At 48.7% G+C, this 20,614-nt stretch overlaps 1 protein-coding gene and 2 non-coding genes across 9 annotated transcripts; all 3 read right to left on the bottom strand.

Annotated features, from left to right (window-relative positions):
• Positions 1 to 3,374: 3,374 nt before the first annotated feature.
• On the bottom strand, positions 3,375 to 3,446 carry TRNAP-UGG (transfer RNA proline (anticodon UGG)). The gene has a single exon. It is a non-coding gene; the product is annotated as a tRNA-Pro (tRNA).
• A 2,520-nt stretch (positions 3,447 to 5,966) lies between these two features.
• On the bottom strand, positions 5,967 to 6,039 carry TRNAT-UGU (transfer RNA threonine (anticodon UGU)). Its single transcript has one exon. It is a non-coding gene; the product is annotated as a tRNA-Thr (tRNA).
• A 1,913-nt stretch (positions 6,040 to 7,952) lies between these two features.
• TRIM7 (tripartite motif containing 7) lies at positions 7,953 to 18,885 on the bottom strand. Of its 7 annotated transcripts, XM_040454345.1 has the most exons (8): positions 17,898 to 18,881; positions 16,880 to 16,975; positions 14,239 to 14,469; positions 13,009 to 13,031; positions 12,600 to 12,715; positions 12,083 to 12,118; positions 11,736 to 11,844; positions 10,499 to 10,679 (listed from the first exon to the last, which is right to left on the bottom strand). In XM_040454345.1, the coding sequence occupies exons 1-8, from the start codon at positions 18,402 to 18,404 to the stop codon at positions 10,619 to 10,621; spliced, it is 1,179 nt and encodes a 392-aa protein (XP_040310279.1). In that variant the 5' UTR covers positions 18,405 to 18,881; the 3' UTR covers positions 10,499 to 10,618. The 7 variants fall into 7 exon arrangements, with proteins under 7 accessions (XP_040310278.1, XP_040310280.1, XP_040310281.1 ...); XM_040454344.1 differs by lacking the exon at positions 11,736 to 11,844 and having other exon boundaries at positions 7,953 to 10,679; positions 17,898 to 18,723; XM_040454346.1 differs by lacking the exon at positions 11,736 to 11,844 and having other exon boundaries at positions 7,953 to 10,679; positions 17,792 to 17,903.
• Between the last annotated feature and the right edge of the window lie 1,729 nt (positions 18,886 to 20,614).

The following is a 20,614-nucleotide window of genomic DNA, read 5'->3' as shown; positions in this document are numbered from 1 at the left end:
CCCACTTTGGTGCAGTGTAACAGCAAGCCCATTTAGTCTCATGTTGCCAAATAAAAACAGAAAGTTAGCATTGACACACAGGAAGAAGGGAAAGCCAGAACTCCCTCTCACCTCACTGCAGGGTCACATTTTTTTTTTAATTTTTTTTTTCAACGTTTATTTATTTTTGGGACAGAGAGAGACAGAGCATGGACGGGGGAGGGGCAGAGAAAGAGGGAGACACAGAATCGGAAACAGGCTCCAGGCTCTGAGCCATCAGCCCAGAGCCTGACGTGGGACTCGAACTCACGGAGCGTGAGATCGTGACCTGGCTGAAGTCGGACGCTTAACCGACTGCGCCACTCAGGCGCCCCTAACAAGTTACTAAAACAAAAAGACTGAAGGAACTTGGAAAGGCTCTTATGCTGGGAGATGCTTCCATATCTGGTTCTTGTGTCTGTAACTGCAGTAGGCAGAATTCAAAGATGGGTCCCAAGTTTCCCATGCTGGTGTACATACCCTGTATACTCCCCTTCCCTTGAGTAAATACGAAGGGATATCATACCCATGATCATGATACATTTTATGGAAGAAGCAATTTTGCAGATATAATTAAGTTCACTGGCCAGTTGACTTTGAATAAATCCATTTTGGGTGGGCCTGATTTAATCAGGTGAAACCTCAGACAAAAGTGAAGTACCAGAGGAGGTTGCACTCTTGGCCTCAAGGGAGAAGTAAAGTGTCCTATTGTGAAAGGGTCAATGAGCCAGCAAGAGGGCTCTGAGAACAGCATCCAACAAACAGCCAGCAAAGCAATGGGGATTTTAGTCCACAACCACAAGGAACTGGAGTCTGCCTACAGCTAATAAGGTTGGGAGAGAATCCCGAGCCTCAGAGAATATGGCAGCAATGGCCAAAACCATGATTCCACCTGGTGAAACATGAGGAAAGGACCTTGCTAACTTGTCCCCAGACTCTTGACCCACCAAAACTGTATGATAATAAATTTGTGTTGTTTCAAGCCACTAAATTTGTGGCAATTTGTTATGCAGTAATAAAAATAAAAAATGGCCTTTTGAATTAAGGAACCCCTCTTTTTTAAAAAATTGTTATTGTGAAAAATATCTTTGTTGTGCAAATATTTTTACATGTGCAAAGATCTTAAGCACACAACTAAGTGAATACACACACACACGTGCCCATCACCCAGATCAAGGTAGTATGTTTCCAGCACCCGAAACTGTTACCTCCTGTCTCTCTGCCATCAGTACCTGCACTTCTTTCCCCGAAGTAACAGTATTTCTAACTTCTATCAGCAGAGATTAGTTTTGTTCATGCTTGAATATCTTATGTATGCAATCAACAGAAAATAGGATCTTTTATGCCTGACTTCTTTGTTCAGTATTAATGTGAGTGAAATCTATTGATGTTTGTAACAGTAGACTTATCTACTTCTGTTTGAGCTGCCGTAACAAAATACATGACTCAAATCTGTATCTATAGGAGGTAGACCTACTGGTGCAAGAAAAAGTTAACGGAGAATATTGATACTGATCACTAAATATTGATAGTTGTTCCTGAGTTGTGGGTTTTCTGGTGAATTTTTTTCTATTTTTTTTCCCGGATTTGCCGAGTTGATTTTACTTTTTTAATGGATTTTTATAATGGGGAGGGAAGGGAGGATACCCTGTATAGGATTCAATCTAGCGTGTTTTTTCAAGACCCGATACCTCCAGCTGAAACACTTGTTTAAAGGGCGGAAATCAGGGCATTCACTTTCGAATGTCCCCTCTCTGTAAACAGAGCTTTACTACTATTCTTACTTTCTAATCTTATACTCTAATAAACTTTTGCTTGCTGTTAGGAAGGAAGGAAGGAAGGAAGGAAGGAAGGAAGGAAGGAAGGAAGGGAAAGAGAAAAAGAAAAGAAAAAGAAAAAGAAAAGAAAAAGAAAGAAAAGGAGGGAAATCTTAGGTAGCAGAGTTGCACGGGTGGAGGCCTCTGAGATCTCAGCCACTTCTGAAAGTGCTGGTGCTATTGCCAACAAAAAACGTTATGGTTTTTTTTTTGTTTGTTTTTTTTTTTTTTTTTAATTGAGAGGGGGAGCAAGATTCCTACGCATTAATTTCTGAAAATAATATACACTCACAGTTTAATTTGAAAAAAAAATTAAAAACAAGGTGAGATTATAGAAGGCTTCCTCTGCGTTCAGGCCCATTCCCCAAAGTGAGAGGTGGGAGTGACTTGAGTGTCTTTCCCAAAACCAAGGCGTGGGGTGTGCGCTTCGCGTACCCTTCTCTGACAGCGCTCGTGGAGCTCAGGTTCCCTGCCTGTGACTCTGGTTAAACTAATCTTTCCGGTCGGGATACGGTTCTGTTTTAACCTGTAAATTTTCCTCAATGCTTCCTTTTCCTGAAAAACCCTTGAAAAGTTATCAGCAGTGAAGACACCCAAAGGGACTTTGCAGCAGGGTAGTGTGGCTGAGCGGTCTAAGGCGCTGGATTAAGGCTCCAGACTCTTTGGAGGCGTGGGTATGAATTCCACCGCTGCTAGTTCCTTGACGTGCTTTATGCTATTTTGCTTTGGGTCACAAAAGAGGAATGAGGCAGAATTGGGAGCGCTCCGACCTCAGTGTCTGGGATTCCGTTTTAGCAGTGTGAGTCTGCTATGGATTGTCGGATGCTCTGTGCGGTCTCCGTGCGCTCTGGTGTCCTAGACAGTGAGTGGGTTGGGATGAGGTATTTAACAGGCGTACGTGGCTGAGGCGGAAAAACGGCTGTGTAGATACCGTTTCTCTCCAATCTGGAAGATCGCGCGTCTCTGTACAAGCAGAAGTGATGTGGAAGTCCTGAACTGGACCCTGGTATGTCCCATAGAGTCTCCAAGTGTACCCCAATGTAGTAAATTGCAAGTAGTAGATGATGGTGGATGTTCTAAATCAGGACCAAGTTTGATTTACAGAGTCTCCAAATGTTAAGTAGTAAGAAGAAAAATGGCAGGGGAAGCCCCACACATTGCTTTGGCCCAGCTTTGAACCGAGAACTTCCACGCGTATTAAGCGAACGTGATAACCACTACACTACAGAAACTTTTGGCTGGGGAATCCCTGTAAGACCTTTGATGATTAAGAGAGCCTCCCTGGGTACACTAGATGCAAAGTTCTACGACTGAGAAAAGATGGGTCCAGGTCCCATGCTGGCGGAAAACAAAGGCGAACGGCTCTGCACCCAACCCTTCACCTGCGACCCTCAGCTCTGGAACGGCTCACTCACTCTCCTACCTGCTCTTCTTACTAAACCCCAGGACACTCAGAGCTCCGGGGTATGCCAACTCTGTTCAAGGACAAAACCATCCACATATGGGACCTAGCTAGAAAGTTAGTAGAATTGAAAAAGCGGGCTCGTCCGGGATTTGAACCCGGGACCTCTCGCACCCAAAGCGAGAATCATACCCCTAGACCAACGAGCCACCTTGTACTGAGCTCTTTTTTGCTCAGCTTATAATCAGATTCTCCAAGAAGTAATTTTTATCACCGACGGAGATTTTTATTTTTGACATATTGAAATTGCTCTCTGGATCTGAGTCTCCCACACCCAACGCATCCCTACTCCACAGTCTGGGCATCTGCCATTAATCTCATCCGTAGATAGCTCGCCCAGCGTAAACGGTCCGTGTCCCTTGGTCCCTCTGTATGTAATCTGGAATCCGAAGGAGTGCCTCACTAGCAGCAGGTAGGAGCAGCAGGCAGGGGCAACTTTCCGCTTTGGGGACCGGGAGCCCCTGCCCAAGGGAGCCCAAGCAAGGCGCAAGTCTGGAGGCCCAGGGTCTGGGCTCAGAGGCCGGGAGAAGCCCAGGGCTCCTGGAGAGAACCGCGCCCGGGATTTGGAGGGGACGCGGGACTGACTGGGTCCTGAGCCGCCACAAGCGAAATGAAGTCGAGGTAGTAGTCCCTTCAGGTGGGGCGCCTGGTAAAAGGGCGAGAGCTTTTCTTTTATTGTTTTATGAAAACATGAAAAGCAACACACCCTTATTTGCAAAAGCTTCACAAAATGTAGGGAAGTGTAAGGCAGAAACAAGATGACCGGAAACCCCGTTCCCTTGGGGTGGCTGGCTGAAGTGGTGGTTGCGCAGCCCTGGAGGCTCGCACTAGAGCGCGCGCGCACACTGGGCACGCAGGCTGAATGCCCCGGCTCTTCGTCCCCGAAGCTTTGTCCCGAGATTGCACTGGAGCAGCCATCCGCTCCCGCCAAACCAGGGTCCTGGGCTGTGCGGGCGCTGTCCTCCCTCGTCTCAGCCTTGCTTTCCCTAAAAAGACTTTAACTGCGCTGGATTATTCAGTAGTAAAAAAACAAAAACCAGTGATTCTGATTTCCTGCTGTAAAATTCACGAAAATCCACTCAGAGCTGGTCCAAAGGTTTATTTTTGTGCAGCCAGCAAAGAATTTCCTACACAACGGCAGTTATAAAAAATGAGTGGGAGACGAATGGTGGTTAACCTCCTCCAAGGAAAAAAGTGCTAATTTATCTACTGCCACTCCACGATCTTGCTCATCCCTCTGCATTGACCGCTCCATTCGCTGCTCCTCTCGGACTTTTCCTTGGAAAACACAATGCTAACCCGCCTCTTCGCCACAAGGCGTTGGCGTTGTCCTCGTCTCTTTTCGAGACGCACAAAGCGTTAGATGGGCTCTCTTCTGCCCTAGGCCACCGTGTGTCCTCGGCCTCCGTTACTACCACCTCCATGTCGTAACCATTTGCTTCTCTTCTCTATGGAATTATATAACGAAAAGTACAAACTTCCACAATTAGTAACACCTGCCCTAAAGACTATAATTGTCCCATTTACTTCCGGCCTTTTTTTAACCATTTAGTTTTTCTTTTAAACAAAACAATAAAAACACAACTGCTGACCTTCTGACTTTATTTATTTATGCTGTTAAAGGAAGTCAAGTGTACAAAATGAAACTAAATCCCCAGTGAATAACTGGGGCGCTGCCAGATAGGCAGAGCCAGGCTCACGGAGGGTCTAGGGCACCATCCCGCCACGGCTTTCGCCCGCACTACCCTACTAGGCAGCCGTGGCTCAGGCAGAGGCGTGACCATGCCCCGCCGCGCTATCCCAGCCCGCAGGAGTCCTCTCTCCAAGTCAAACGGGACCTTCAGAAAAGTCCCCACGTGGGGACGCGGCTGACTCCTGGCAGCACTCTATCGCGATTCGGGTTTCGAAAACAACCCCGGCCTGGGGCAACAGAGTGGAGAAAACCGCTTGCGGAAACCTGGGTAGACGCCGGAGAAGAGGCAAAGGGAGTAAGCTGGTAGGGAGCGTGGTGGATGGGGGCCACAGGCTTTTGCACCGGCCGGCTCCCATCCAAAGAGCCTAGAGTGTTTCAAGACCCGAACAGACACGCCCAGGATAGGCCAGGAGCGTACCGGCACCTTCCGGCACCTGCGCGTCCCGGGCTCCTGGAATTCGTTGACCCTATGTTCCTGCCCCACTGGACAACCACCTCACTATGGAAGCTAGATTGTGGAGAGCAATGGCGAGCCAAGGGTAAGGCTTAAACCTAGTCCCCCTCCAGACTAAAATAGATTCCCAGGGTGCGTTGTTAAGAGGTGGGCACAGACAGGTGGTCCCCACTTAACGAAGAAGACAGAGACCAGGGCGACTCCCTGGCCTGAGTGGGTGAGAGGAGGGGAACGGAAAGACCTTCCACGAACTTGCAGAGAGCCTGCGAAGGATACCAGCGAAGGACCGCTGTGGAGAAGATGCGCGGAGCCAGCGGAGCCTGTGATCGAAAGGTCACGGACGCAGTGGGTTTGGTTCTTGAAAAAGTAAAGCCACTTTTAGTCGGTGGGCATCTAAGTGTCAAGGAACAGGCAGCTCCGCCTAAGGCCTGGTCTCTAAGAAAAGCGGAAATTCGTGTTGGCTCAAGCATCTTCTGCTTTTCCACCTTTGAGGAAAGGGTGGGGAAAAAAAGATGCGCAAGCAGGCCCCAGCGAGATTTGAACTCGCGACCCCTGGTTTACAAGACCAGTGCTCTAACCCCTGAGCTATGGAGCCAACCGTAAGCTTTGTCTCTGCGCAAGAATACTTGATGCTGTCATCGTCTGCCGCGCAGCCGCAATGAACCACAGGAAGGAGCTAAGCAGTAACAAGCCGGCCGGCGTCTCTCCACGAACTAGGGCCCAGTTGGGCCCTCGCTGCCTCTCCGGGGACTTCAATAAGTGTCAGTGAGGCAGGCCAAACCGCAAATCCTGGGAGACAGGGCAGATCGTGTGAGAGATAGGGTGAGAGCACTACCCGACGTGGGAGGGGGCGGGGCCTCCAGTGGGCGGAGCTGTAGGAAGACCCGAGGTCCTTCTCCGGCTTGGGAGTCGGGGGCAAAGACGGTTTGGATAGATAAATCCAAGGCTTATTCTGTATGAGAATGAGTCCAAGGTCAGGGCTGCGAGGGAGGAGTTAGGGTAAGGGTGTCAGTAGGCCTGTTCCGAAGGAATCCAGGTCCGGGCTGGTAAGGTGGGCTGTCAGTGGGCAGTGAGTGAGAGGCTGAGAGAGGGTGTTGGAGAAATCGGAAGGTCAGAGCGTGAGGAGGTGCTGGTGGGAAAAGGACTGGATCAGGGGTGGGGTTCCCTAGCCCCTGAGGCACCTTTAGGCAAGTTAGGAAAAGGCAACCTTTTGTAGCAACCTGGATGGAACTGGAAAGTGTTATGCTAAGTGAAATAAGCCATACAGAGAAAGACAGATACCATATGTTTTCACTCTTATGTGGATCCTGAGAAACTTAATAGAAAACCATGGAGGAGGGGAAGAAAAAAAAAAAAAAAGAGGTTAGAGAGGGAGGGAGCCAAAACATAAGAGACTCTTAAAAACTGAAAACAAACTGAGGGTTGATGGGGGTGGGTGATGGGTATTGATGAAGGCACCTGTTGGGATGAGTACTGGGTGTTCTATAGAAACCAATTTGATAATAAATTTCATATTAAAAAAAAAATAAAATAAAAAATAAAAAAATAAAAACTTTCAAATAGTTAAAAAAAAAATAAAGGAAAAGGCAACCTTTGGGGCCCACCTCAACTTTGGAGGTGCTGGTTCTGTAAAAGTTCCTAAAAGCCCAGGGGATAGAGAGCAGGGTGAGAGCCCAGGTGAGAGACAGGAGCCCTAGCCCTGCAACAGTCAGGAAGTTGCGGCTGTACAAGATATGGAAGCAGCCCAAGTGTCCATCATTGATGAATGGGTAAAGAAGTGGTATATATATACAATGGAATGTTATTCAGCCATAGAAAGGAATGAAATTTTGCCATTTGCAAGCACATGGATGGAGCTAGAGAGTATAATGTTAAGTGAAATAAGTCAGAGAAAGGCAAATACCATATGATTTCACTCGTGTGTGGAATTTAAGAAACAAATCAAGTGAGCAAAGGGAAAAAAATAAGATCAAGAAACAGACTCTTAACTATAGAGAATTAACTCATGGTGATCAGAGGGGAGGGGAGGGGAGGATGGGTTAAACAGGTGATGGGGATTAAATAATACACCTGTCATGATGAGTACAGGGTGATGTATGGTGTTGAATTAACTATACTGTACACCTGAAACTAATATAACACTTTATGTTAACCAACTCAAATTAAAGTAAAATTTTAAATTAAAAAAAAGAAAGTGACTGCTGTAAGTGATGGACCTTGCCCTGGTGGCCCAACCTGCTTTATGGTCCCTGCAAGGCCAGGTGACTTAGATCCATGGGCACCCTCAAGTCTGTATGCTGAGGAACCATTTAAGGGTCTGTTGTCAGGGAACTAGCTCATGCAATTCACAAGCATCTGGGACTAATGGGTGAGGTCAGAAGGACCCAAGCTAAGCCAGTCATTGCTTTCAGAGACCTGAACACCTAACAGATCTTAGGATCCCAAAGGATGGAAGAGAAAATTGCATACAATCACACATACCCTCACACCAGCATTGTGACATCCAAAGTCACTACATTGCCTTGTTGACCAAAAGAGAACATCTCAATGTGTGATTGTTACTGTAATGTTACTGTAACTGTTGTTATATTTCTTCAGATATATAGATGTCTATGTAGTTATTAACTCTGCAAACACATACTTCGACAGACACACAATCACATTCACAAACACAAAAGCTGAAAATATACACACAGACAGCCACTCGTACAGTCCCCAGACCTGGCCCTACAGGCACCTCCACCAGACACCCACCTTCTGTGACCTGTAATATGTGTTGCAATACTTCAGCACAGTTGTTATGTGACCTTAAAGGTAACTGTGATACTCAGTCCAAAAGCCATATAAGCCCAGATAATATCAGGGCTTGACGATAACATTAGGCGATTTAATTAGCAAGTGAGTGTTAAAATAAAGCGGGGGGGGGGGGGGGGCCCCGGGTGGAAATGAGTAGTATTCAAATACATGGATTGGCTGCAGCGTTCTAGAACTTCTCCATATTTGAACACAACATAGGATTCACCCTCTGGAATGATACAATTATACTGTAGGCTGGACACTTATATGATCCTGACCCAGGCCCATAGGACATTGGATTCAGATTTCCTGGTGCTATGTCTGCTGTGTCTGCCTCTAGAACAGTGTCATGCCTCCCCTGTAAGACCCCTGTATTCAAAGTGTGCTTGGAGCATCTCAGGGACAGAGCACAGAAACCCCATGACACTTGCAGACCAGGTTATTCAATTGTCACTGTCCCTACATGCCAACATATCTGTCTAAACAGATTCATCTAGCCAGTTAGCTAGGTAGTGGGGGAGGAAAACCATGACCCTCACCTAAATGTGGAGTGGCTAATATTTAACAACAAATGAAAAATAGGGTATTACCAAATTGACCTAGGTCTGTTTGCAATACCTAAACCTATGCATGTGCTGATAAAACTGCTCTCCAAAATCCACACAAACCCCTGCCCCCTCAATCTGAGATATAAACATACATGCACACATTCCTCACACATTTAAACACACCTGATCACCCAGTCTAGCAGAAACCTTCACTACTACTTGTGCTCTTGCACTCAGACTGGAGGAGTCAAGAATGAGCTAAGCCATCCTACAAATGAGCTCAGAGTTTGTATTTCCATCTCCTCATCCCCTTTCCCTGGGTAGCACTAAACAGGAAACTGCCCAAAACCCCCTCCCAGAAGCCCACCCAAACAGAAGCTTGGGAACAATTAGCCAAGGGAATAACACCCCACCAGGGCACAGGCTGAGCAGACCTTGGCACCAGGGTCCTCTGCTGTTGGCACACATTTGACAAGTTCCAGGAAGGGTATATCAGGGGCATGTTTGTGCTCTGTGCATTCCCATGCTGATATTAGTTGCATCTGTAAAATCATAAGTGTTGTTTTGTGTTTCAAAATCCCATAGCCTTTGGTCTCCTTACTCAAGGGAGACTATACTTTGGCGTTTAAAAGGGGTTTAGGCATGTGTGAGAACACATGGCTGTCACTGTGGCAGAGGATGTACATATCACTCTGTATCATCATTAAGGGGTATTGGAAGGTAGCCATGATAAATGCCATTGTCCTGGGCTTTCCTCTCATGTACAGGTCAAGAATCTCCTTTCAGTTCTGTCCCAAGCTGTTCTCTGACCTGGGAGTGCAGTGCTCCTCCCTGAGTAAATGACCTCAGGCCAGGTGGATCCAGGCGTCTGAAGGCAGAGCTAGAAGCTGACAAGAAGGCAAAGCAGAAGTGGTCATGAACTTGGCTGGCTGGGCCTGAACCTGCCCCCTTGCACCTGAGGACAGCACTGTACTTGCTATTGCTCCAGAACCAGAGGCCCTGCTAAGTCCAGGTAGAAAGTCCCAGTGATGGGAAACACCTCTGTCAATAGCTGGGCTCCTGTCCTCACCCACCTCCAAGTCCTCACAGCTCAGGCTAAATCCACATGTCGACAACAGGCAGAGGACAGGCGCCAAGGGTCCAAGGCATCTTCTCTTCTACTCAGTTGACCACAGAACCCTTTTCCACAATCGCCCGTTTTCTGTCTCCAATGTTGTGATCTGCAGGAGCCCCTCCAAGGCAGCCAGGGGCCAATCTGGAAGGCAGGCCCACAGTAACCAGGAGGCTCCGATAGAGGGCAGCATTGCTTCCCATGGGCAGCCCGGATGAGGAGGTATTCACCCTGGACTGATTCACCCTCTCTGGGAGGTCAAAGACTCTCAAGGCCAGATTCGCAAGTAGGTGCCGGTGGAGCAGACAGAGAAAAGGGGGAACACTCGCTCGTGGAAGTTGACGCGGAAGGTGTAGAGGTGGCGCATGTCCTCCACAGCGTAGAAGGACACGGCACCCACCTCTAGATCCAGGGCCACCCGCACGCGGGACAGGTGGCCACAGCTGAGGGGCGTCCGTTCAGGGCTAGTCACTGCCCAGTACTTCCCGCTGTTGAGCTGCAGTGCCCAGACGCCCTCCTCAGGGGTGAAGGGCGTGAGGCCCTTGCGGCGCACGCTCTCTCGCGCCACGCCGAAGGCCCAGCCGTCCTTGGAGCCCACTTCCACCTCCCAGTGGTGCCGCCCGGAGGAGAAACCACAGGACGCCAAGACTCGCGTGTTGGTGTCAAAGCGGCGTGGGTGGCAGGGCAAGTCCTGCGCCCGCTGTCCAAGGCGCACGCTCTTAAGATCCAGAGAGAGGATGAGGCGGGGGTTGGCAGTGTCGGGGTCCAAGGTCAGCTCCACTGAAGGCAGAGACAGGGAGAGATGTCCCATGCAAGCCCTCTCCCCAGCTCCCGTCAGTTACTTCTCCTCCACCATCCCCCCAAAACATGTACAAGTGGAAGCCAAACAAAAGGAATGTGTGAACCTAATTTGTATCACAATTAGAACAGATCGACAAATACAATTTAAAAGACAACTGGAGAATTTCAAACACTAGGTGTTGGAAAGAAGCATTACTTTTTCTAATTGTGATTATGGCTTTGTGGGTTTTTTTTAAGTCTATCTTTAGAGATAACATACTGATATTTATGGAAATAACTTATCCATGATTTGCTTCCAAATAATCCAGTGGGAAGAAGCAGGTAGGGGCGTTTATAAAAATATCAGCTGAAGGTCTATGATGAGAACAAAATATTCATTATGATCTTCTCTCTAGTTTTGTATATATTTAAATTTTTTCATAATAAAAACTTAAAATATGCACACTTGTTATAAGTACTATGTTCTAGGACTATTCTAGGCCCTGGGAATCCCACGGTTCAGTATCCCTGCCCTCCTGCTTCCTTTCTGGGGGGAAGGAAAGAAGAGACAATAAATGGTAAACATGGACAATAAGAGGAGTCAGAAGAGAAGGCTGTAATTTCAATTAGAGTGGCCAGGGAAGGTGAAAAGGCCTAGGTATGCATTTGAGCAAAGACATAAAGGAGGTGAGGAAGCCAGGCATGTAGCTGTCTAGAGGAAGCATATTCAAGGCTGAGGCCAGCCAGTGCAGTGCAAATGCTCTGAGGTGGGGGTGTGCTTAGTGCATTTGAGAAGCAGCAAAGAGCACTTGTTGTGGCTGCACAGAGTAAGCTAGAGGGAGAGCGTGCAGTGAGTTCAGAGCCTATGAAGCCTTGAAGACCATAGAGAGGACATTATTGAATGAGAGGGGCTGTCCTAGGGTTCTGTGCAGAGGAGGGTCATGATCTGACTTGGTTTAGATCCTTCCATGGTAAATTCTGACATAGCTTGATCAATCATTAGCATCATGAATATGTGCCCCCCTCTGCCCTCCTGCAGAGTTGGATCCCACTCACCCCAGAGCTCTGCAGTAGTAAGAACCTCCTCCCTTCCTGTCTTCAATCTCTTCCTGCTTTGCCTGACCCCTGCACACAAGCCCTGTCCCCAGGAGAGGTCTCTGTTTGTCTGGAAGGGGGAATGGGGAGAGAGGCTCATCCAGGTGACTGGTCCACAATTTATAGGCCTAAAGGTCCCACTGAGGCCTGAGGGAGCCAGAACTGGGAGGCAAGGATGAGGGGAGGGCAGAGGCAGGCAGGTAGAAGGAACCAGCCATTCACAAAGCCCAGAGAAACAATCATGGGGAGGCAGTGGATTCTCTACATGGTCAAATAATGGGAAATCACGATCACAAGAACCATCTTACCTTTCTCCTCTTTCTCTAGCTCTCCACGAAGATCCTCTGAGGAGGAGAAACAAAGCAGGATATTCGTAAATGACTCAGAAGATTGTCTATCTGGCAATAATGGTGAATATCACCTCCTCTGACATTTACAGCCAGATACCCCGAAGGCTGAGAGTTGATGTGTAGACACTGGGTCAAGTGTGAGGGGTCAGGAAGGGGCAGTATCCTAGCTCTACCTCTTCCACTTCCCTCTCTTTTGCCTGAGCTAGTCTGAGCTGAGCTCTCCCTCCTCATCCTTCTTCTTGCCCCAGTAGCCCTCTACCCTGCCTGTCCCTGGGGGAATCTTTGTGCTCTGGGGAGCAGGGGCTGCTGAATGGATTTGCCACCACCATCTCCCTGCGCCAATCTGTCCTTGACACACCCTAGCTCCTATTTTCTAACAAACCTTCTGGAAAGACACATTCCCGGGCCCCCAAACTACCAGAAACACACCATGGCCACCAGCACTGCATGGCCCAACCCCAAGCACAGGCCCTACCTTTGAACTTCTTGAGCAGCCCCTTTAAGACAAAGGTCTTGAGGGAAACATTCCAGACTTTATTCTTCATCTCAGAAGAGACTGTGGTTGGCTTGGGACCAGGCACATTGCTGCATCTGCAGGACAAAGAGCCCGAGGAAGGCCCACAAACACTGTCCCACTCCCACCAGGCTGTGACAATTAGGATGGTAAGGTCCTCTTGGTGGGGAGAGGTAGGAAAAGAGAGGCTGATCTTGCAGCGGAATATCCACAGCCAGGCAGGTGGACATTTGCCTTAGAAGGTACATAGGTAAGGCAGTGTGGGAACTGGGAGTGTGAGGTCAGGGATGAGGGGATGAAGAGAGAGAGCTCAGTGGAAAAGGAGAAGAGCCAGCTTGGAAAGACCTAAGGAAATCTTAGGTCCACTCACCTGCTTAGTGTATTTTTGAATTCCTGGAAAGAAAGATGAAAGAAAGCCAAATCAGCACGAGGTAACCTCCAGTTACTTTTGAGAAAATAAAACTGACCCCTTGTGCTGCTTCCAGAGGAATATGCAACTTTTTTTATTTTTATTTTTTTAGTAGGCTCCACAAGCAGTTTATAGCCCAAGGTGGGGCTTGAACTCACAACCTTGAGATCAAGACCTGATCTGAGATCAAGAGTCAGAGGCTTGGCCAACCAAGGCACCCAGGGATCTAGGTACCCCCAGAGGAATAAGCAATAAGGTGTACTACCACTCCCTACCACCTTTATGGGCCCAAGTGTCAATGGCTTCCTGCTGTGGCTGGTTTCTGGGTGTCTTATCAACTCTCTGCCCACAGCTTTGCAAATGCTCTCTTCATTACAGAATCATCACTGGAGCTTTGTGCTGGGATCCAGTGTTGCCTACCCTCTCTACACCACCCCAGATAAGTCACAGCTCTTATGCAATGACTGGTTACTCATACCAGCACTTTTCAAATGCCTATTCTTGACCAATTTGTGGATTGTGACTATTTATTTATTTTGAGAGAGCCCATGAGCAAGTGGGGGAAGGGCAGAGAGCGAGGGAGAGAGAATCCCAAGCAGGCTCCTTGCTGTCACTGCAGATCCATACGGGACTTGATCCCACCAACCATGAGATCATGACCTGAGCTGAAATCAAGAGTCTGAAGCTTAACCAAGTGAGCCACCCAACCCCCCCCTTTTTAAAGTTTATTAATAATTTATTAGTAATATTAATAAATATTGAGAAAATGAGCAGGGGAAGGAGGGAGAGAGTGTGACTATTTATTTTAAAAGGAAATAGAATAGAAAATATCAAAGTACATCCGGTGTAGTAAAGTATTATTTTATGAGACTTTTGGCATAAGGTTTACATCCTGGAATATGACATAAGCCTTGCATATAGCTCTTTGGAACTCCTTTCTGTCTGCTAGATTGGATGTTGCTCAATTCATGTCGTTGAGTAAAGCCAGTAAGATCTTTATTGTGACTCGAGGTCAAGAAATTTTTATCACAACTTTTTAGACCTTTAACCCCAGAAGAATCAGGGCAGTTTTCTCCAGTCCCCTTCTGCTTGAGTATGTGATTCTACTAAATTCACAGGATCTAACTCTGTTCTCACTGTTTATGAAGTCTTAGGATAAATGATCCATACCTCTGGCCAAGCCAGACTCACCTGGAGAAAGTCAAGGTCAGGCTTTCGAGATGTCTCCTGGATCTGGCTGCTGAGCTTGGAGAGCTGGGTGATTTCACCCTCAAGCTGAGCTATGTTCTCATTTTGCTTCTGTGTCACCTCCCGTGACAGCTCCTCCAGGCGGCCCAGGAGCCGGCCCTCCTGCTCCACCAGGAAGGCCCGCAGAGCCTGGAACTCTGCACCCACCTTCTCTCGCTCAGCTGCCATCTGCTTCTGTCTCAGGAGAGAAGTTGGAGAGGCAATGGGGCACAGGCATCAAGATGTGGCATTTGGATAGGAGACTCTGAGCCATCCCACAGGACAAAGTTCCATCCCCCTCACTGGTCAGGGGTCAGAGACTCAACTACACATACCCACCAAGCACAGCCTCTAATTTAAATATCCCACCTCTGAATGCAGAGCAGCTTCAACACATGCTCTCATGTTCCCTGTCACAGATGTGCTCTCCCATCAATCTAGGACAACTTATACTTGCCTCAGAACCACCCTGGGCTGCAGTTTCCTCATTTGAAAAGTAGGAGGAATAAATTAGTGCCTCCTAGAGCCACTGCAAGAATTAAACTGAGGTCACTCCCTCCCACCCCCGAACACATTTATTTTGAGTTAAAAACCATCCTAAAATTTGTATGGAACCACAAAAGACCCCGCATAGCCAACGTAATATTGAAGAAGAAGACTAAAGTGGGAGGTATCACAATCCCAGACTTTAGCCTCTACTACAAAGCTGTAATCATCAAGACAGCATGGTATTGGCACAAAAACAGACACATAGACCAATGGAATAGAATAGAGCCTCCAGAATTGGACCCACAAAAGTATGGCCAACTAATCTTTGACAAAGAAGGAAAGAATATCCAATGGAAAAAAGACAATCTCTTAACAAATGGTGCTGGGAGAACTGGACAGCAACATGCAGAAGAATGAAACTAGACCACTTTCCTACACCATTCACAAAAATAAACTCAAAATGGAAAAAGGACCTGAATGTGAGACAGGAAACCATCAAAATCCTAGAGGGGAAGACAGGAAAAAACCTCTCTGACCTCAGCCACAGCAATTTCTTACTTGACACATCCCAAAAGGCAAGGGAATTAAAAGCAAAAATGAACTATTGGGACCTCATGAAGATAAAAAGTTTCTGCACTGTAAAGAAAACAATCAACAAAACTAAAAGACAGCCAACGGAATGGGAAAAGATATTTGCAAATGACGTACGAGACAAAGGGCTAGTATCCAAAATCTATAAAGAACTCACCAAACTCCACACCCAAAAAACAAATAATCCAGTGAAGAAATGGGCAGAAAACATGAATAGACACTTCTCTAAAGAAGACATCTGGATGGCCAACAGGCACATGAAAAGATGTTCAGCGTCGCTCCTTATCAGGGAAATACAAATCAAAACCACATTGAGATACCACCTCACGCCAGTCAGAGTGGCTAAAATGAACAAATCAGGAGACTATAGATGCTGGAGAGGATGTGGAGAAACGGGAACCGTCTTGCCCTGTTTGTGGGAATGCAAACTGGTGCAGCCACTCTGGAAAACAGTGTGGAGGTTCCTCAAAAAATTAAAAACAGATCTACCCTATGACCCAGCAATAGCACTGCTAGGAATTTACCCACGGGATACAGGAGTGCTGATGCATAGGGGCACTTGTACCCCGATGTTTATAGCAGCACTTTCAACAATAGCCAAATTATGGAAAGAGCCTAAATGTCCATCAACTGATGAATGGATAAAGAAGATGTGGTTTATATATACAATGGAATACTACTTGGCAATGAGAAAGAATGAAATGTGGCCTTTGGTAGCAACGTGGATGGAAGTGGAGAGTGTTATGCTAAGTGAAATAAGTCATACAGAGAAAGACAGATACTATATGTTTTCACTTATATGTGGATCCTGAGAAACTTAACAGAAGACCATGGGGGAGCAGAAGGGGGAAAACAAATTTAGAGAGGGAGGGAGGCAAACCATAGAGACTCTTAAAGACTGAGAATAAACTGAGGATTGATGGGGGGTGGCAGGGAGGGGAAAGTGGGTGGTGGGCATTGAGGAGGGCACCTGTTGGCATGAGCATTGGGTGTTGTATGGAAACCAATTTGACAGTAAATTTCATATTAGAAAAAAAAAAAAAAAAAGACAAAAGGCCCAAAATGGAGTCACTCACGCTAAGTCCCCCATCAGGAAACAGAGACTTAATTACAGTTTCAGTTCTCCCAGAAATAGAATCTTAAACCAGTCAATCAGGAGTCACCTGATCAGCATTAGTTGAGTAACTACCTGACAAACAGGGAAAGTAATCTTGCAATAATCCATCTGCTTTTTGGCCCAGTATAACTTCCTTGTTCCTGCCCCCTACTGCCTATAAAATCTCTTGGCTTGCATAGCTTTTCAGAGCTCTTTTTCTATCTGCTAGATGGGATACTGCCCAGTTCATGAATCACTGAATAAAACCAATAAGAACTGCAAATTTTACTCAGATTTTGTCCTTTAACATTTGTCACCCCTCCAACTTTCACTCTTCACTTCTTTTTAAAGATTGCACATACAATGCCAGGATGGTGGGGTCCTCTGTTGTCACCCAAAGAGGGCCCACCTGGAAAGTGCCCTGCTCACCAGGAGCTCCTTGCTCTCCTTCTCTTCCGTGGAACGAAACACCTCATAGTCTTCCAGATCCTTCCTCAAGACCTTCAGCCTAGACTCCAGGAGCTCCTGCAGGAGGGTGAGAAGGGAGACATTATGGGAAGAGGACTCTGGAAACCCTACATGTGCCTTCCCGGAGCCATCCAGGAGAAAGACAAGGCCTTATTAATTGAAGAGGAGGAGGCAAGGTTGAAGACCTGTCTGGACATCGGGATAGCTGACAGCCTGCACAGACGCACATAGGGGTACGGGGCAATTGAAAGGTGACTCCAAAGACCTCAAGGTCTCACTTCCCCAACCATCTGTGCACAATCCTGGCTGAAATGCAGGCCCTTTGGCAGCCCAACCTGCCTAGTTTTGTCCTCTGATCTCTTAATCACCATCAGAAAGACGTCTGGGAGGGAGTGCTGGAGCGGATTAAGGAGGAAAGAAAAACTGGGGGCTGTGTGCCTGAAGCCTCCGTGCACACCCCAGTAAGGAAGTGGGAAAGAGAAGTGCCTCAAACCCATATCTTTGACACAACCAAAGACAGCTTTTCGTGCTCTATTCAACCCAGAAGTCACCCACTGCCTTACCCCAACCTTTTTGGAAGGTCGTCCCACTCCAGGACGCGGAGACATTGCACAGAGCCACGCCCAGGGAAAGGGCGGGGGCTGAGAATGGGGGCAGAGGAAGTGGGGGTGTGACGGAGACACCGCTAGAAGCCAAGGACAGACAGAAAGAAAATCGCGAAGTCTGGGGGCATCAACTAGGCGATCCAGTAGGGAGCCCAGAGGGAAGCTCGAGGTGGGTGGTTGAATGGTACTGGTTGTGTGTGGGTGACCCAGCGAGTGCTGCAATCAGTCCCAGAGCCAGTGGAACAGGAAGAAAGAGGCAGAGTCTCACCTGGGTATCCTGCCTGCCTGCCTGACAGAGGTCTGCACTGTCTGCGCGGGAAGACAGGACCCGAACTGGGGTCCTGAGGCTCTGCATGGGTGGGGCCCGCCCTCACCTTAGCTTCCTGCACAGCCTCGTCTAGCGGCAACACTGCATGCGCGCGGTGTTCGCGGGCGCGGTCGCACACCACGCAAATGGCGCGTCCGTCGTCCTGGCAGTAGAGCTTGAGCGGTTCACCATGCTGTACGCACCCGGCCACCGCCGCCTCCGGGGGCCGGTGTTCTCCTGGCGCGGCCGCAGGCAGGCTGAAGCGCCGCAACAGCGTGGCCACTGAGGCCAGCTGCCTGTTGGGCCGCAGCTGGCCGGGACGCACGGGCTCTCTACACTGTGGGCAGGGCAGCGGACAAGGCAGCGCGCGCGGCACTGTGGTCGTTCCTGTGCCGGGGCGCTCCCAACAGCGCGCGATACAGGAGCGGCAGAAGCTGTGACCGCAGTCGACGGATACGGGCTCGCGGAAGAGCTCCAGGCAGATAGAGCATGTGGCCTCGCCCTGCAGCTCTGCCGCCAGTGCCAGCGCCTCGGCCCCGGAGCCGGGGCCAGTCCGCGGCCCCACCGCCGCCATGCGCTTCCTTAGCGCACTTAATTCCAGCAGTGCTGGAGAAGCCGAGGGACCCGACAGTTCGCGGCGCGGAGTGGGGAGGCCCAGTAGGGGCCTCCGAGCACCCACTAGGAGAGGAAGGGCGGAGCTGACGCCGGGCAGGCGGAGACGTAAGCTGAGGGCTGGCCGGGCCGGGAAGCGGAGAGAAGAATGAGAGTTGTGGGCGGGCCAGACCGCACTGCTCGACTGGATCCAAGCGCCGGCCAGCTCCCTGCACCTCTGCTCTGGGCCACTCAATCACTGGCTTTGGTCTGCGGCCTCCTCGGTCCCCTGGCGCCCTCTCTCTGTCGCCCCCCCCCCCCCCCAGCCCAGCCCGTCAGCAGTCCTCTCTAAGCCACCCACAGCCTGGCCCAAGCAGCCGTGGGAAACAGGCCCGGACAGGTGGGAGCCCACACCCAGCCGGGCACAACTCGTCGTGGCTGCCTGAGGCCAACCCAGCAGGGCCAGGCCTTGGGCCTAGCGCCCGGGCCACAGTGTCAGGTTCCCAGAGTGCAGGTTTGTCCTGGTCCTGTGCTGACCTAAATTTAGTGTCTGGAACCTGGCTCTTACCCCCACCCCCAAGCCTGGCATAGTATCTATTTCCCACTGTTGTTCTCCCCCTTGTTTATTCTTTATTTAATTTTTGGCTTTGAATAAATAATACATTTACAATGAATTTTCCCACTGTAATCTCCCTCCCAAATAATTCAACCCTCTACTGTCCCTCCAGAACTACCTGATGTATTTGTTTCCACCCCCTTTCCTCATTCCCTCTGGAGGCCACTCAGGGCAGGCTTTAGCGACCACCCTCCTCAGAAACCACTCTTGTCAAGGTCACCAGTAACCTCAGCAATCCTAACCTAAAGGCATAGGCTCCTTCTCCGGCCTCACCTCATCTGCCCTTTTCTCTGATGCTTCCTCCTTGCTGACACTCTTTCCTGGCGCCTTCCAGGTTACTGTACTCCCTGGCTCTCCACCCACATCCCTGGCCTCCTACCTTTTTCTTGGTCTCTCTTGTGGTTTCCTCCTCCTCTCCCCGCACTTGCTCAGCCCTTGGACCTCCGTCTATCCTCACTTGTGATCTCTTCCATTTTCTTGGTTTGAAATACCCTCTCCTTGTGGATGCCACAATACACATCCCCACCCAGGTTCCCTTAGGATGCCTGGCTCCCACATCCATCCCCAGGTAGCATGTCCTAAGGAATATCACTCCACACTCACTGTATCCACAACTGTATTTCTAATCTGCTTCTCCACCTGTTCCTTCCAAAGTCTTCCCCACCCCACCCCACCCCATTTAACAGCAACTCCATCCCTTCAGGTGCTGAGGCCAAACTGGGGAGTCCTCTATGACTCCCAAGAGGAATACATTGCCCACACTCCACCCTCAGTTCCTCAGTGTGTCCTCCCTCTCTCATGTCCTCCACTGCACCATTTCCAATGATCTGATGATCACAATTCTCTCCCCTTCTGTCACATTGTTCTACCTTGTCTTCTCCACCCAGCTGTGAGAACAGTCCTGTTAAAATGTTAAGTCAGATTAATGTTAAGTTCTCCTCTGCTCAAACCCTCCATTGGCTCCCACTTCTCAAAGTCAAAGTCTTTACAGTCCTCCAAAGGCCCTATCCATTCTTTGACCCCATACCCTGCACCCAGCCTCTCTATCCGCATCTCTTGTCACTCTCCTTTGTTGACTCCTCTCTTTCCATATGGACCTCCTTGCTATTCCTGCACCATGCCAGCAAGATCCTATCTCAGGGCCTTTGAACTGGCTTTTACCATTACTTGGACTTCTCTTTTCCCATACTTGCATGGCTTACTTCTCACCTCTTTCAAGCCTTGTTTCAAATAACCTCTCAGCGAAGCCTGCCCCCACCACACTGTTTAAAATCGCACCTTACCGCACTTTAATCTTCAACGCGGGCTCTATTTTCTAACACTCTACTCCCTCCTCTGGAATTTGAGCTATTGAAGGGGATGACTGTGTCAGTTTTGTTCGCGGCTGGACCCCCAGATTTCTAGAGCAGTTCTTGGCACATAGTAAGCGATCGGTAAAGTTTTCTTGGAATGAACTGATTTAACATTGTTCAAAATTCAGATATACACAGCAGTTCACAGCGAAAAGTGTGTCCACTGTCTACGCTCGAGTCTCCTCCCCATCCCAAGCGATCACCTTTGCAATTCTGAATTACTAC

Source organism: Herpailurus yagouaroundi, unplaced genomic scaffold (assembly GCF_014898765.1).
Source record: "Herpailurus yagouaroundi ecotype Mexico unplaced genomic scaffold, PumYag 212, whole genome shotgun sequence".
NCBI lineage: Eukaryota > Metazoa > Chordata > Mammalia > Carnivora > Felidae > Herpailurus > Herpailurus yagouaroundi.
Note: the sequence above shows the minus strand (reverse complement) of the source record. Positions and strands in the feature narration are given on the sequence as shown.